This window comes from Heteronotia binoei, chromosome 1 (genome assembly GCF_032191835.1).
Source record: "Heteronotia binoei isolate CCM8104 ecotype False Entrance Well chromosome 1, APGP_CSIRO_Hbin_v1, whole genome shotgun sequence".
In the NCBI taxonomy this organism is placed as follows: domain Eukaryota; kingdom Metazoa; phylum Chordata; class Lepidosauria; order Squamata; family Gekkonidae; genus Heteronotia; species Heteronotia binoei.
Genome location: NC_083223.1, coordinates 194,359,496 through 194,377,772, shown reverse-complemented (window position 1 = coordinate 194,377,772; position 18,277 = coordinate 194,359,496). Strand labels below are relative to the sequence as shown.

The window sequence follows — 18,277 nt, the reverse complement described above, 5'->3', positions numbered from 1 at the left end:
GGTGTCAGGGGAGCATGTGACCAGTCTTAAGGTTTCACGGCCATGGCTGAAGGCATGCCCTCCCATCCCCTCTATGCACTGGCATGCGGACCGTGATGAATAGGCTCTGAGCCAGGATGGGTTTGCCCTGTTAGGAAGCTTGCTTTGCAAGCTCAATACAACCTGTGCTTTAAGATGTTGTGCAATGTTGCAGAACAGCTTATGTGTAAATAAAATTCCCAATTTAAACCATAACTTGAGTAGTGTTTCAGTCGAGGGGTGGGTGAGCAAAAAACTCTGGTTTCAGCTGTATCTTACAGCACAATCCTAAAGGGCCCCCCCCAAAAGTGCTCTGGAAGCAAACTAACTCTTACATGGGTGTAAGTGCCAGTTACGCCAGTCTAAGTCATGTTATGCCAGTGCAAATGGGAGTTACATCAGTGCAGCTGCACCCAGGGACTCAGCCGCTCATGGCTGCTGGTGTAGGGGCACAGCAGCCATGTGGACTTAGACTGAGGGGCAAGGCACTTCAGTGGTGGGTGATGCACAGAGAGGGCACTTAGACAGTACAGGGTGAGCACTTTGACATGCAAGGAGGAGAGTGAGGTCTTTACTCAGTGGCTAACCTCTCCCATTTCAGAATTCCAATAGGTGCCCAACCTCCAGAGGCTCAGTGCATACAGGCGGTTGGACACAGACAGATAGGTACAAACAAGCACCTCAACTTGTTTCCCCCCTCCCCTCAGTCAAGGCTGGATGGTGACCTCTCCAGATATATCTCTCCCCACCTGACTGTCACATGCAGCAGCACCCGCTTGAGGTCTGTGTTGCCCCTCCCCTCCTACAACCCCAGCCTTGACAGTATGCCAAGAGTCCATGCTCCACTGAAATTACCATAGCGACAGCCTTGCATGCGCTTTCCCCCCTTCTCCACTCCAGCATAATTTAGCCCTTAGGGAGTGGACTTGTGGCACCTGAATTAAGCCTACATTCAAATGGCCAGCCACCCCATAAACCAGGATTACTCTGCCTGTCTTTAGAATCTTCTGCAAATTTCATATCTTTCCTCTTCCCTTTGTAAAAAATTGGTCAAAAGTAATATAACCCTCTCTCTGAAGTCATCAATTTCTTCTTCGGTAACTCTGTCTCAGTCAATACTACTTTTCTCTCAAGTCTATAAAATTAGCCAAAAGTGATACAATCCTCTCTCTGAAATCTTCATTGATTTCTTCTTGAATACCTCTCAGTTTCAGACCATACCCCTTTCAAGTCCATAAGGACTGATAAATCCACATGCCTCTTGAGTTTCTTTGTCAATCTCTTTTGTTTTGTTTTTTACAGCAACCACTTTATCGTCGATTTGGTTAACTCCAAATTCTTTCTCATCATCTTTTGTTTCTTGTTTAGATTTTCCTAGTCTGATTCATTCTTTTCTTAAAAGTCTCTATTTTACTCTATTCTGCATCCCATTTGTTTGAGAGATTTCTGCATTATATCTGATGTGACAGGTTGGTCTGATGAACCTTTGCTGTCAGGATCTATTCTGGTACTCATTACAGAAAAGGACTCAAAATGCAAGAAGATAGAAATAGAGATATAACATTTTCAAATTATGTCAGTAGTTGGTGTCCTTTCACCATGGCAACAATTTTTTAAAAAAAACAGGTACTCCTGAGTGTTTTCCAATCAGTTACTTACACTTTTGGCCATCTGCAATTTGTATCCTTTTCACCATGGCAACCAAGGTCAGATAGTCCCAGAATATCTCAGAGTCTTGTCTTCTGTTGTGTATAGTTCTCTAGAAACAAGTAATCTTCTAAAGTAAATAAAGGAATAGTTTCATGGCATGTCTGTCTTCACAGCCAAACAACTTTCACACATATGCACTTTCATCAAGAACAAAATTAAACAGTAATTAATCCCTCATCCAATTAACTTTTGTAATTTCACAGTATAATTTGTAGTTTTCCTGATTTCTGAATTACATTTGTTGCTAAAGTTATTTTTTCAGAAAGTTCTTTAAAAGTTTTAATAAGCCTGTGAGAGAGGTTACCTTAGCAGGGATTGTCTCTTTTGCCTTTGAGAAAATCTCTCTTTGGCTGTAAATAATGTCCATAAATCTGGAGGAGGTCAGGCTTTAGTTCTTATCAGGATTTCAAATGCAGTTTGGAGCAAAATTGTACATTCTAAAACCTTAGATCACTCTAACTCAGGAGGTGTCTGTAAAGCTATCACAGCACAAAATACCCAAGGAGAAAGCTTAATATACATGGCTTATCTCTTTGAATAGGGAGATTTTGTCAACCAGAGAGCTCCCCTAGTCCATAATTAACTGAGTTGTGTCTTCACTCCCTGTGAATATATCAGCCTACCATTACATCTCTATTTGGTACTTTCAGTGTTATGTTTCTTATTCCAAAGTCTTTTATCCTTCCTTACCATTAATTTTGACAGCTTTTGCACTTAACTTTAGGCATAACTTATATAATTTCTTTTTTTCACATGCTGTTGTCATAAAATAGTCATTTGAACACAATGTAATGTGAATTCAGCATATATGTGACTAAAATAGAAGTAATTTTGGTGATTGGGCCACTTGAAAAGACAGTCACCATCACAAAAATTATTGCCTCCATCAAAGCAATCAATACATATTAAAGTTTATCAACACAGTTGCTTACCTAAATAAAATGTGTTGCTTGTTTGTGTGAAATCACTCTTAAAGACTAAAGGTTAAATATATGCTTTTTAAAAAACCTGAATTTTTTATTGAATTAGATTCTATGGCAAACATTAACACAAATTATTAACCACCATCTTCCATCAATCTACTATAACATACATCCGCATTTTACAATAGAAAACATTTTTCAATTAGTCTACATACAATTAATAAACCTATACTAACCAAGACTGATTTTCTATTCTGAACCCAATCCAATCCAAAAACCTTTATTGGCATAGAAGTAAAAAGTACAGCATGGCAAATTTACAGAGTTTCAGTTATAAAAACTAGTCAAGCATCAAGAAGGGGAGCTAGTCTTTTGCTCCCCGACTGTTATGGCAGCCAAAAGTTACTTTGCAACTAGGCTAGTGGTATGGGAACATCGGTCAGATAGCAGAAAGAAAACCAACTTTGCCTCAGGTAGTACTTAAAGGTTAGACAGGATAGGTTTGATTATACAGTCCTGCACTTCCCGATAAAATCACAGTGAAGTAAGACATGGGTGACCGTTTCAAGGTGCCTTCCATTACATGGGCAGAATATTTCCTGATAAGGGATATTGGCAAACCTCCCAGACAGTACCGCTGAAGGTAAAACATTAAGTCTTTCTAACATAAAAGAGCGGCGTAACTGGGGTGATGTAAGCTGGGAACGGTAGGCAGCAGGCAGCCCATAATTTGGAAAGATACCAAATGCTAAAGGGAAACAAGTTTTATGTTCAGAGGAACAAAGGGACTGTTTCTCAATATCTAAAATCCTCTGTTTCAGAGTTCTGAAAGCCTGCATTTCACTTAGCATCCAGAGGTTGTCCAGGGAAACAACTGAATTTTTTATTGAATTAAATTCTACAGCAAACATTAACACAAATTATTAACCACCTTCTTCCATCAATCTACTATAACATTCATCTGCATTTTACTTTATTTATTTATCTTAAATTTCTATCTCGCCCTCTCTGCAAGCGGACTCAGGGTGGCTAACAGCATTTATATTTACAATTTAAAAACCAATAAAATACAGTTACAATTTTAAAACCATTATGTGGTGCTGTACCACGTCAATATAAGTGAGTTCTTCTTTTCTGATGGTGATCATGTAGTATCGTAGCTCTATAATGATGTGGGACAGCAGTCCTCTCCCTGATAAATTTTAAAGGCCTGTTGGAACAGTTTAGTTTTGCAGACCCTGCGGAAAGTAGAGAGATCTTGCAGGGCCCTTATGGCTTCTGGGAGAGCATTTCACATTTCTGGTGCTGCCACCGAAAAAATATGTAAATATGCATCAATTTTTTCCTTATCCACCATTTGACTTTTAAACAGCTTGGCATAATATTTATAAAATTCTCTTTTTATTCCTTCCTGGTCAACAATTTCCTTATCTCCCAAAATGATTTTATTAATAATTTTATTTTCCCCTTTTCTTTTCATTTGCCAGGCTAGATATTTTCCAGGTTTATTTGCTCCTTCAAAAGATTTTTGTTGAAGTCTTTTTAAATTCCATTCCACTTCTTTGTTTAACAAATGTCTCAATTGACTTTGTAATATTGTAATCTCCCTTATAATTTTCTTTTTCCCAGGCTTCTTTTTGAGCTCCTCTTTCTTTCTGATCTCATTTTGCAAGTCTCTCATTTGTTTATCCTTGGCTTTTTTAACTTTATTGTTCAATGTAATTAGGATGCCCCTCATTACCGCTTTATACGCATTCCACACTGTTTGCAATTGAATGTCCTCATTTTCATTTATTTGAAAAAAGGATTTGGTCTCCTTTTCTAGAGATTCTACTACCATCTTATTCTGCAGCAAGTCTTCATTTATCTGCCACCTCAAAGTATTTTCTATGGGTTTTGGAAACCATATTAATGGATTATGGTCAGCACTTACTTTAGGAAGAATCTCTGTTTTTTTTGTTGTAAATCCCAGATTTTTTGTAATCCATGACATATTAATCCTTGAGAAAGAATTATGTCTTGCTGAAAAGAAAGTGTAGTCCTGTACTTTAGGGTTAAATTCTCTCCATATATCCACCAAACTCTCTTGTTTAACTAGTTCAAAAAATGACTTTGGTAGTTTTCCTTCATTGTTTTTCCCCCCCAATCTATCCAAAATATTTTTAACCATTCCATTAAAATCTCCTATTAGCATAATTTGCTCATAAATCACTTGATCTAAATGTTGCTTAATATCCTTTAAAAAAGAGTCTTTTGCTCCATTTGGGGCATACAGTCCCAATAACTAAGTTTTTTTATGATTCAATGTCACTTCCACCGCAATAAATCTACCATCATCATCTTTAAAAATCAACTTTGGGTCTAGTTCTTGCTTCACATAAAAAACCACACCTCTTTTTTTCTCTTTAGCCAATGAACAAAATTCCACACCAAGTTGCTTATTCCATAAAAATTTGTAATCCATTTGTTTAATATGTACTTCTTGTAGACAAATTATATTACATTTTTGCTTCCCAATCCAATGAAAAGTTGCCCTTCTTTTTTGTGGTGAATTAAGTCCATTTACATTCCAAGATATTAATTTGTAATCCATCATGGTTTTCTGTTTTTAGTCTGTACTCCCAAATTCTTTATGCTCCTCCAAAAACTTTGTCGTGTTTTGAGTGGTTGTGATGATAAATCTCTTCCCTTTGTATTCAAAACCCAGGCCCTCTGGAAGTATCCATCTGTATCTTGTTTCACTTTCTCTCAGCTTGTCAGTCAGTTTTTTATACAATCTTCTGTAATTTATAACTTTCCTTGGCAATTCTTTCATAATTCTTACACTACTACCATCCACCTCCAGTTTGTGCTCAAACTGTTTGCTTAAGATCCTACCCACCAAGTCTCTTGTCACAAATCTCACTACCACATCCCTTGGTAGTTTATTTCTCCTTGCATAGTCTGAGTTGACCCTGTAAATGTAGTCATAAAAAATCTGGTTTCATCAGGGTCATCTCCCAAGAATACAGCAATGATTTTTATTATATATGTCCTTAAATCAGTCTCATCAGACTCAGGCACCCCTCTCAAACGTATCTGATTGTTCCATTAACTTGCAATCTTGTAGTACTGCTTTCTCCTGCATTTTTTTTTAATTGTGGAATCCACTGTATTAATTTTAACATCATGGTCTTTTACTTTTTCTTCAACTTCCTGCATTTGTTTTAACACTGCTTGGAAGTCTTTACAGAGAACTTCTATATCTTTTTTTAATTCCTTCTTACATTCAGTTATAGATTCTTTTATCACTTTAACCAGTCTTGCCTCCATGGCATCCATTTGCTCTTGTGTTTTTGACCTCTTTACTTCTTCCAACGTCTTAGCTCTCATCACAATCTGCTTTGCTTCTGACTTGTGGGTAGACATCACTGCCTTCCCATTGTAAATATAGGATTTAAGGTTAACCTCACCAATTCACTTTTCAATGGTACAGTCTTATAGATTGGGACATGCCCTTTCAGATGAGCCCAAAATCATCATTCCCAGAAGCCCCAGAGTCAAGATATTATTTTTTTTTAATTTAATTTCCTTCAAAATGGCATCCGAGGCTTTTCTGCCCCCCTTTTTTTCTTTACTTTTAGAATGCTCCAAACTTAGTTCCAATCATATGATCCAATAAATCCAATCCTCTAACTGAAATATTTGCCAGCTCTACTAACTTTTAATGTCCCATTGTATTTTTATTTTTTTTAAAACTTTTGACCTTCTTTCAATGGCCACTGATATTTCTCTATGATTGTAGTCCTAGAGAAGGCCAGAAGGCCAAGAATTTACCCTTCTCTTAATGACCACTTCCTTCCTTTCTTGCCAAGAAGCCTCATTTTCTATGGTTAAGAAGTCTCATGATACTTCTATGACGGCACTTCCTGTGACGTCCTGTTGATCTGCAGATCTGTTTCGTTTCTGAAGGGGTTGTCTGACCACAAGTATGCAAAACAACTTTTGTTTTTCTTCTATTTTAACGTTCTCTTAGTTTCTTAGTCCAAATTTACCCCCTCCTTCTTCTTCTTTGCTTTAACGTAATATAGATATATCCAGACCTTTGTTTTTTCTCCAAATAAATCTTATTTTAGTCCCGGAGTGATAGATAAAAATCTTTACCTTTAAAAGTTATGATCCTTTCAAGCACAGTTCTCTTCCCAATCAGATATTAATTAGTCCCAAAGAAGCTTTGGATCATGGTGAATTTAAGTCGAATGAACAACTCCAGATACCCTCTGTAGACATTGTTATGCAATTCTTCTCTGGGGACTCTTCAAAGCCAAAAAGAAACCCCACTGGGATTCCTCGTCAGCCAAAGTAAATCCCCTCAGAATTTCCAGAGCATGCCTTGGCCATCTCCTTGCCTAGAAGATGTAGACAGCAGGTGTTTAGGTCACCTTCTCGGCCCAGAACAGAGGCACTGGTCTGCTTCTCTATGAGAAGCCCCAGCTGCCTCTCATTCTGGAGCCAAGAGAATTGGGGGGGGGGGGGCAGAACCCTCCCTCCTGTTAGAGAGGCTATTGTGGGAAGGCATTTCTATATAATAAAACTCAAAAACATTACTAGTATTGCTTAATAACCTTAAAACTTTCTGGTTAATATTACTCAAAAAACCTTATATCTTTCACAACATTTTAATCTTTAAATTGCATCCTAAATTATTCTTAACAAACATTCAGAACTATGTATTTTTTCACTACCTTCTATAATTTTGTACATGCTGCTATTGCTAACAATTTCTGTCCAGATAATTCCTCAAAGGCTGTATAAGTTTTGCCTTTGAATATATGTCTTTGATGCAAATCAGTGTTTTGGAATCCTGGGTTTTGATCTGCTGCGATATGCTGTCTTTCATTGGAGTGCTTGGATCTTGTTTTTGAGGCACAGAAAATATTCTAGCATCCCAGCAGGTAATACTATCCCTGAGCAATACTCCCTCTATGCTGTGGAGTCTTATGAGCAAAAATTCTACTTTGTGAGCTACTGGCATTAAAGTTGTGAGCTACTGCATAAATTAGTTTGCTCTGGGATCATTTTTCCTGAGCTAAGACAAAAATGTGTGAGCTGGAGGCTAAAAAAACTGTGAGCTAGCTCACACTAACTCAGTTTAGAGGGAACACTGCCCCTGAGTATCCTTAGGAGTTAGGCAAGGAGAAGCCTTAAAATCATTCAAAATGGTGAGTGTGTGGAAGGCAGATGTGGGAATCCAGTAGGCACAACTACATGAGAATCTTCTTTTCTCAGGTTGCTCAGAAAAAGCCCTGAAAGAGACAAATGTGTTCTAAGATCTCTTGATCCAGCAGAAGCCTGATATCATTGGGCTGAAGATGAGTAGTCATTTAGGAGATGATCATATGGGAGTGGGACAGTTATTGCCCTTATAACTAAAGAAAATCGCTCTTTTGTGTAACAGATAACATTGTCAGTTAAATGGCATAGAACTTTATTCACAGCAGCTTTACAATCTGTTGCAAAGCAGTTGTGTTCCTAAACTGTTTCTATTCACAGGTTTACCCAAGCAAATACAAACATAAGCCCTCAGTTTAGATTATGGTTAAGTTCAGTGCCAGATCGTTCTTTTCCTGAGCCTATCTTGCGGAAAGGCATTAAGGTAAGATGTGAAATAGTTCCTACAACAGAATAGTTACTGTTTTGTCTACCAAACTGAATATTTTTGCTTTCACTAGTTTTTCTTAGCTAATTATTGTGAAGGGCCCATCCTCATATAAGATTATGTGCCTCAAGTTAATTCTAAAATGAGAACGTTTCTCTATAAATAAAGATCATATTTTAGACAAATGCTTTGCAGTATATAAGCTCTTTGGCCTCAACATATTTTGCCCCTAAAATATGGATTAACCTATCTTTCTTCTTGAAAAAACCATAAAAGTTCATGTGATGGACTGTGTTTTAGAAGGTCATAAGTGCTATGTAACTTCTGTCTGTGTATTGTGAATGTAACACAGTCTGATGGACTGTGAAGGATTAATGCTTCACAGAGCCAGAGATCCTTTGAGTGACAGACAACTCAAATGGAATTGAGAAGAAAGAGTTGGAGACTGACTGCTGGAGAGAATTCAGTTTAGTGCCAACTAAGGAGTGGGAAGGTTGGCAAGGAGGAGTGGGAGGATCATGGAAGACCCCCCACCTTTTTCAGGCCAGAAAAAGTAATAGATCTTAAAGTTTAGATAAGTAATTCACTACCCAGTTGTAAAGGGAGATAGCTCAAAGAGAAGAATGATCCCTGGTTTGTTTAGAGAAGGAATTTGGGTACTTGGTAGTGTATCCTTGCCTTCTGAAATCTGAAGAGTCAGTTAAACTCAAGAATTTATACTAGAGTGTTTAGTGGACACTGAAAATAAAGCCTCTCTTTACTCAGAGACCAATTTCGCACTAGGGCTTTAATCCTGGTTTAGCCCTGTCCCTAAACTGACATTCTACACTAAAATCATAGAATCACAAAGTCACAGAGTTGGTTTATCCGATTCTCTGATTCTAGTGTAGAATGTTAGCTTGGGGACACGGCTAAACCAGGATTAAAGGTCTAGTGCGAAATTGATCAGAGATTCTAAAACCTTGTAAAAAGTTAAAACTTTCATTTGCTGGAAAATATGAGCTGGCATTTGTGATTATAATAAATTACCTCAGAGTTATATTTGATTCATCTCAGACATTTCACCTGACCTTTCCCCCTCTACATTGAATAAAATAGTTTATTTTTTAGTTTTCCAAAGCCTGTTGTATGTCGTTTTCAGAAGTTTAAGTTAAGAGGGTAATCCTGTATTTTCCTCAAGTTCCTGGGCTTGAGCCAGCATCAAAATACAATAAGTAAAAGGGTGGGACAGCCATATCTCTTCAGATGAGAATAGAAAAAGGGGCTGCTCAGTCACAAAAGACAAAAAAATGGAAACCCCTGCAACTGACTGAGGGAATGGAGTAGGGTTGCCAAGTCCAATTTAAGAAATATCTGGGGACTTTGGGGGTGGAGCCAGGAGACTTTGGGGGTGGAGCCAGGAGACACTGGGGCGGAGCCAAGATCAAGGCTGTGACAAGCATCATGAACTCCAAAGGGAGTTCTGGCCCTCACATTTAAAGGGACCACACACCTTTTCAATGCCTTCCTCCCATAGGAAATAATGAAGGATGGGTCACCTTCTTTTGGGGCTCATAGAATTGGATCCCCTAGTCCAATCTTTTTGAAACTTGGGGGGTATTTTGGGGAGAGGCACTAGATGCTATACTGAACATTTGGTGCCTCTACCTCAAAAAACAGCCCCCCCCCCAGAGCCCCAGATACCCGCGGATGAATTCTCCATTATTTCCTATGGGAATACATCTCCATAGGGAATAATAAAGTTCCCAGCAGACATTCCCCTCCCCTCCCCCCCGCTTTCTGATGACCCTGAAGTGGGGGGAGGGCCTCCAAACCAGGGGATCCCCTGCCCCCACCTGGGGATTGGCAACCCTACAATGGGAGGAGGAGGAGGAGGGCCCAGACCCCCCTCGGGCGACCCCTACCCCCCCGGGCAGGGCGAGGAGGGGATACCTTGCTCGCTGGGGATGTCATAGTCTTCCTCCAAGATGAGCTGGTCCCCGATCCAGATGGCGGCGGCAGGACCAGCCATGGCAGCAGCCCGCCCACCAGCGACTCCCCCCTCACCCCAAGTGGACCCAGGGGGCAGGCAAGGAGCCACCCCCACCCACCCTCCCTGGGACCCACGCTCCCACCCCCCAGGAGGCCAAGCCAGCAGCTGCCAGGTGGCGGGCGAGCGAGCCTCTGCTTGGCGTTGCCCCGGAGACCGAGCAGGAAGGGGAGGCACTTCCGCGCGCAGCCTGGAGCGGCCCTCTTGCTTTTCCTCCCCCCCCTCCCAGGAGGCCGCGCCAGAAGGTGGCGGGCGGGCAGCTAAGGCATCTGACTTGGGTTGCCCAAGTAGGAAGAGGAGGAGGCACGTCCCAGCGCAGCCTAGAGAGGCACACTCTCTCTGCCACCACCACCCCGCCACGCTCCTGGCCCGCCCCCCCCACTCCACCTCAGAGGCGGAGTGGGCGATGCCACTGCGCCGCCGCCCCCTCCCCACCCCATCCCAGAAGCGGAGAAGGGGCAGCTCGCCGCGCTCCTTCGCGCAGTTTCTTCCCCCGCTTCTGTTTTTGGGGGGAGCGGGGGAAGAGGCTGGAAAACCTGGGGTCTCCCGCTAGAGCGGGAGGATTGGGACCCCTAGAATGGAGCTAGGTCATCATAGTTCATTATCTACTTTTGGAGGGGATGTTATACATTTTTTCAAATGTTCAGTTCTACATTTCTGTTATTTTGGAATGTCTGTATCAATTCACTTTTCAGAATTTAGGAAAAAACTACTAGCTTATTTATGTTGCTATTTCAAAACAGCTAAGGTGTTTCATTCAAAATTGTATGGCATCATTGTCCACATTACACCTGCTCTTTTTTTCTGTCCTGTTGCGGCCTTTGGTCAAATTGGCTTTTAAGGTTTCTATGCTATTTCAAACAATAGATGAGAACTAGTTTCTAAAAGAAGGATCAGCACTGCTTTAGTAGATCAGTATAAATGAAATATGGTGTGACTATCAAGCACTCCTACTTGATAATGCTCATGATGAATAGCATGTCCACTGCCACTATTCTCAGAATAATTTCGAAAGAGTCTAGAAAAATTTAAGAAACTTTTCTTCTAGTACCCTTTGCTAATGAGTAACCTGTCATTGTGAGTGAGAGCAAGTACTGACATTTGTGGATCACTGCTCAGTTGACATTTAGAAATGTTGCAGAGGCAAAAAAAAATTGGTGAAATCTTGTTGTGGTACAGAATTCAGACAAATGGATTCAGGAAAAAAAGTAACTGCCATGAGCAGTGTGGATTACATAATTTTGTTTTGTAGTTATGAAAAGGACATTGTAAAAATGTTTTAAATAAATAAGTAACATACCCAGTTATATCCTTAAATTCCATTGATTTCAGTGGAGAATATTGACTTCCTCTGTATTAGGTCCAAGCAGAAGTAAGTCACACCAGTTTCAGGAACTTCCATGTAATGAAAGTCAACTTATAGGTGATTGACTGTGCAATCCTAAACAGAATTGCACTTTATGTCTGTTTAAGGCCTTAAAAGGTAATGTAACTCTGCTTAGGACTGCACTGTTACAGGTGTATTTAGAATCTTACTCTGGTCTATTTGATGGGACTTATTCTCGGGAAAGTGTTCTCATTATTACATTTCTAGTAAAAGTGATATTTATCTTGCTTGCTTATATGCTATATTAATATACCTTCTGCTTATTATTTAAAGATAGTAATTGAATCCCCACAAGGACTGAAGGGAAAATTACTCCAAACATTTGGGATAAGTGGTACTGGAGAGGTAACAGAAGTTATATTCAACAAATCTACCTGTGGGCCATCATGGAAAAGGCTATTGTTTAGTCTGTGTTTTTTCAATGCTATCATCCATGAAAGAAAGAAATATGGAGCCTTGGGCTGGAATATTCCATATGAGTTTAGTTTTTCAGATCTGGAGGTAAGAAAAGATGGCAATTTAAATTGTATTTATTTGTTTGTTTAACTCGTTGATACTCCACTTTCTCCCTAATAGGAACCCAAAGTGGCTTATATCATTTTTATCCTCTCCATGGCAAGCTTCCATGGTAGAGTGGGGTCTCTCAGATCCTAGCCCAACGCTATAACCACTACAACACTCTTAAACAAGGTTACACAACATAAGGGGCTGGGACTTCAATAGCAGTGGTATGAAGAGTCCTACAATATCACAGATAAGGAAACCATTCTCTGCCTATGCAATGCATGGGTGTCAATACAATCTAGCTACTATGGCTGGGGAAGATGAAGCAGCTGCTTTAGTATGTATGTGTAACCTGTGTCAGGATTGGGGGGGGGGGGCATGGTAGCTTGGGACTGTGAGGGAAATTCATGCATTTGGAGTTTGAATTTGGTTGGTGTGAGGTTTGGAAGAGACAGTGAGTAGAATCTAAACCTGTAAGTCTAGATGGAACCTGGTGAGGACTGGTATGGGTTTAAAGTTATTTTGGATCCTACTACTGTAAAAAAAAGTAAGGGATGCAAAACTGGTGGCAACATTAGTGAATGGAACATTTGCAGACAGAACATGCAGACATTTGCATGTAGGTTTAATGTTTAAAAAAACTATAAGGACAAGAAATAAGTATAGGATTAATGTTGAAGTTGTAAACACCTTTCCCAATTTTAACGTTTTCTTCCCAAGGTTTCTATCCAGATGCTGGAGATACTTCTTGACAAGCAAGAAGATGTTCCTTGGGCAGCACTCCATTACTTTACTGGAGAAGTAGTGTATGGAGGCCGTATAACTGATGACTGGGACCGTCGATGCTTGCTTAGCACTCTGAAAAATTTTTGTAATCCTTCTTTGTTGGAAGAGAATTTTGTTTATACTATAGACTGTGTAAGAAGGGTTTTATTTGTTTAATATTTTCCAACGCCACCTACATTCTTATTATATATAGGCTTGTCTGGGCCTTATTCACTGTCTAGTTGATTCACTTGCACAGAAGATTTTAAAATGTTCAGGTACTTCCAGCATAGATAAATCAGTCAACTTTTCAGTGGACTGGAAGCCAAACCACCTCCCTAGCAAGACATAAGATTGGCATATTTTATCTCAAGGGCAACTATGTCAATGTCATTTGACACCAGTGTTTCCCTTGAAGATATTTATAAGCAATAATATTGATGTCTACCTTAACATTTGTCAGACAGAAAATTACTTCCAAAGGTCTAGGTCTTTTTCCCAACAACAGCCTCAAAAGGATCCATAACAGGACCAAAAATCCTCCTTCTGTTTAGTATATGTTCTCAAGATCTTCTTTGTGGTCCCTGTGCAGTCCCCACACTTGGGGTTCGGGCCCTTCACAAAGCCGTCCTCAGAGAACTCCAATAGCAGCATAGCTTTTTCTCCGCTCTGGGGAGCAGGCACACAGTGTGCATACCAAGAGCTGAGGAGAAGCTCCATCTCCCACTCAGTTTCTTTTTTTGCCAGACCTTGCTGCACCTTGCTCCTCTCCTCAGCATTTTCTTCACCATCTTCAATGTCTTTTTCTTCTTAATCTTTGTCTACTTCATCATCTTTATTCCTGAAAAATTAAAAAACAGAAGACCCTTCATGAGTGTTCTTTGTATTTTCTTCTCCCCTCCTGATCCTGGCAGACAAGAAAGGGACCATCATCTTTTTTAAAAGGTGCCTTAAGTGTTGGGCCAAGCTCCCTTCAAAAGACAGACACTCTTATTGTTTGTTGTGCTTGGGAGAAGGACACAAGGTCGACAGTTGTGTCCATTGTAAGGGCTTTGGGAAGAAGACGCATAAAAATAGAGCCACGAGACTCCGTATTTACCTGTTAGAAGCATCTCTCATGCCCCACTCCGACACTTAAAAAAAATCACCACCTTCCCCCCAAAAAGAGTGGAGAGATTCGGCTTCCTTGGCAGCTTCTCATTAAAAGAAGCACAAGTCCAAGAAATAGAGCTATGACTCCGAAAGACACCACGAAGGCATCTGAAACAGCCAAGACTGCCTCATCAACAGTCGATACCCAGCCTTCAACTTTGCAACCATAGCCTTGGCTTCTACAGTTTTCAACTCCTAGTGCCTTGACTTCGGCCCCAGTGACTACGCAACAAGACATTCCAACTGATGCTTCTGCTATCAGAACGGCTCTGCTGGATTTCGCTGCCTCTGCAGTAATTGTGATCCCTGATACTGATGCCTTTGAAACAGATGCATTGATGTCAGCTGCAGCCTCGCTAAACAAAGTTTTTGACTCTACCTTGACTGCTACCCACTTACACCAAATCGACACTCAGCTTATTGCTACCCACTTACACCAAATCGACACTCAGCTTATTTCTGCCATAGATCGTTCAGCTTGGTTCTGAGAAATTCTCTCTTCCGTTACAGCGTCAGTCTCCGCACTGTCCCCATGTACAGTGTCATTCACACCAAGACTCTCATGGCCAATTCTACTCAAGGTCTAGATCTCACCATGCATCCTATTTGAGGTCACGTCATCAAAGTTGGTCTTCGCCTTGACATCTTGTTGCTCAACTTCGAGATCTTCTTGCAGAAATCACCGCCATTCCCAGTCTTGTTCAACATCACGATACTGTTCTTCTGGGCATCAACGCCACTCTTCAACACCATCTAGATCATCTTTCCCTAGGTCTTACGAGCACTGGTATCACCATCACCATTTCATGATGACCAGCACTGTGCTCATTGCTTTGATGCCAGTGTCTGTGAGAAACTCCATTTACTCCAAGCTGCTACCTCAAATACTCAATCAACTCTTCCTTTGAAGCTGGCGTTTCGTATTGCAACTTCCAAGGCTTCTGCAGTTGCAGGGGTGCCTTCTCAATCACCTGCTCCAGTTGTGCATGACCCTCCAATTTCCATGCCTGATGATCTTCTCCAGAAGGATCCTGTTCCATCTCACTCGGTGTAACGTACTCGAAGCGGTGACAAGAGTAGGGCAACATGGTTTAATAGGAGCACGTTGCAAGACAGGGAACACGCGGGCCGGGTCCCACTTATATACAATCCCCGGTACAACCTACAGGGTTTGTCAGGCCAATCCTGACCCGTTGAACTTCCCGCCACAGCTATTGATAGGCGGGGAGATTCGCGCCCTGCGCTGGGGCTTCTGGGACGGCCCAGTTGCCCCTGCACCCGGTCGCATATTATTTACTGATACACTACACCCCTCCCCCCCTGGTTAATGAACATAGTCTTGCAGATATGCGGGAGGTCGGCGCTCTCTGGTGGATCATCTGAGGAGGTCCTGTGGGGGAGGCGCCGCCACCGCATATGATGCTGCGGGGGCCCCTGGTGCGGCCGGTGGCGGCCGGACTGGTTCTTCGGCACCTTCGGGCTCTGGCGGTTCCGGTGCTACCTGGGCCGGTGTTAGGGGTGATGGGGCCGCGTCCTCCGGTCGGTCCCCGGCGAGCTCCTCCCCGGCGCTTGCCTCTTCTGTGTCCGCCAGTTCCTCTGGTAGCGTGCGGCGCCTCAATTGGTCTATGTGCCGCCGTAGTACCTGGCCCCCCTCAGTTGATATGTCATAGTGGCGGGACCCGGTGACTCGTAGCACTCGGCCCGTCACCCAATTGGGCCCCCTTGTGTAGTTCCGGGCGTAAACCGGGTCGCCCGCGAAGAAACCCCTGACTGCGTCCCGGACCTCGGGGCTCTCGCGGGTGTCTGACGCCCGGTCAGGGTGTAGTCTGTCCAGCCGGGTTATGAGCTTTCGTCCCATGAGGAGCTCGGCCGGGCTAACCCTGGTGACCGGGTTGGGGGTGATCCTATTGTCGAATAGGAATGCCGCTAATCGGTGGTCCCAGTCTCCCTGTACAATACGGCCCAGGGCTTCCTTGGTGGTGCGGACCATCCGCTCTGCCTGACCGTTGGTGGCTGGGTGGAAGGGGGCCGACCTTATGTGCCTAATAAGGTATCGCTGGAGGAACGCCTGGAAGTCTGCGGACGTGAAAGCGGTCCCATTGTCCGAGACTATGGTGTCCGGGATACCGTGTGTGCTTAAGACCCTGCGTAATGCTCGGATTGCGGCTGCGGACGAGGTGGACCCCACGGGGATGACCTCGAGCCATTTGGTGTAGGCGTCCACAATTATCATGAAGATCTGCCCCTGGAATGGCCCCGCGAAGTCGAGGTGGAGTCTCGACCATGGTTTCCTGGTGGACTCCCACCTAGTGGCGGGGGCGCTGGGAGGCTCGGGCCGCGACTCCTGGCACGTCTGGCACCTGCGGACCCAACTCTCTATTTCCCCGTCCATTCCCGGCCACCAGACGTAGCTTCTAGCTAGGGCCTTCATATGCACTATGCCAGGGTGGGTCTCATGGAGGGATTCTAGAACGCGTCTTTGCAGCGGGGGCGGAATCACCACCCTACTACCCCATAGTAGGCACCCCTTGTGGGCCGCTAGTTCCTCCCTCCTGACCTTATAGGGTTTGAAATCTTCCCCCATGTTCCCCTCTGGCCACCCCCTCACCACCCAGTCGAGCACCCGTGCAAGTGTCTTATGTTTCTGGGTGGCCTTGGCGACCTCCGCTGCGTGAAGGGGCGGCTCTGGGAGGCTCTCCATCAGCATGACCTGGTGTGCGGGGGCGGGGTCTGGACCCATTTCTGGGAGCGGCAAGCGGCTGAGCGCGTCAGCGTGACCCATGGCCTTGCCGGCCCGGTGTACCAGTGTGTACGTGTAGGAGTTGAGGAATTGATTCCACCTCAACACGCGCTGTGACAGGATTTGGGGGGTTTGTCGATCTGGGGCCAGCAGACCTAAGAGGGGCTTGTGGTCCGTGGCTATGGTGAACCTCCGCCCATACAGATACTCATGGAACTTGCGGACCCCCGCCACGATCGCCAGAGCCTCCTTGTCTATCTGCGCGTAATTGCGCTCTGCCGGTGTCAGTGTGCGGGAGTAATACGCTACCGGCACCTCCCTCCCGTCCGGGAGTTGGTGCCCCAGGACTGCTCCCACCCCATACGGCGACGCATCGCAAGCCAAGATGACGGGGAGGCCCTCGTCAAAATGGTGGAGCACCGCGTTGGACACCAGAACGTCCTTGACCGCCTGAAACGCGGCGGCTTGTCGTTTTCCCCAAACCCAAGGGGCTTTTTTATCCAGTAGGCGGTGAAGGGGCTCTGCCAGGGCTGCCTTGTGGGGGAGGAAAGAGTGATAAAAGTTAAGGACCCCCAAGAAGCTTTGTAGCTCCGCTTTGCAGGTGGGGGCCGGAGCTTGCACGATGGCCCGTGTCTTTTCTTCCGTGGGGTGGATTCCCGCTGCGTCCACTGCGAACCCCAGGAACTCCACCCGCGGCACCCCCAGCAGGCACTTCTCCCTCTTGACTTTGAGCCCCGCAGCCTGGAACCGGCGGAGCACCTCTCTTAGGCGGTTGCCGAATTCTTCGGGGTCCGGGGCGGCGACTAAAACATCATCGAAGAATGGCTGGACTCCGGGGATCCCTTTAAGGAGAGCGTCCATTATACTCTGGAAGATCCCCGGAGCGACGCTTACCCCGAACTGTAGCCTCCTCACCCGGAAGGCCCCCCTGTGCGTTACTATCGTCTGGGCCTCGGCCGTCTTATTGTCTACCGGGAGCTGTTGGTAGGCCTGGGCCAGATCCAGCTTCCCGAAGATTTTAGACCCCGCGAGGGCAGCCAGGACGTGGCTCACCACCGGCACTGGGTAGGGGTTATCCTGCAGTGCCCGGTTTATCGTGCATTTGTAGTCTGCACAGATCCGCACCTCCCCGTTTGGCTTAAGTGGGGTTACGATGGGGGTCTCCCAGGGGGCGTAGTACACTGGCTCCAGGACTCCCTGGGCTGTAAGGCGGTCTAGTTCGGCCTCTATTTTGGGCTTCAAGGCGAACGGAACCCTCCTTGCCTTGAGCCGGATCGGCCTGACCGTGGGGTCTAGGGGCAGTGAGATGGCCGGCCCCTTGTAGCTTCCCAGGGACCCATCGAATACTTCGGGGAACTCTTTGCAAATCTCCCCGAACCCGCTGGGCGTTAGGGTTTGCCCCACCCCCTCC

The 18,277-nt window shown here is 44.1% G+C and overlaps 1 protein-coding gene across 1 annotated transcript in view; it reads left to right on the top strand.

The window, feature by feature from the left end:
- The window catches only part of LOC132576570 (dynein axonemal heavy chain 6-like), an 82,515-nt gene that overhangs the window by 14,821 nt on the left and 49,417 nt on the right, over positions 1–18,277 (top strand). Inside the window, exons 4-6 of the mRNA XM_060245865.1 lie at positions 8,184–8,286; positions 11,979–12,206; positions 12,930–13,127. Coding sequence (XP_060101848.1) covers positions 8,184–8,286; positions 11,979–12,206; positions 12,930–13,127 — 529 coding nt within the window. The remainder of the gene's footprint in view (positions 1–8,183; positions 8,287–11,978; positions 12,207–12,929; positions 13,128–18,277) is intronic.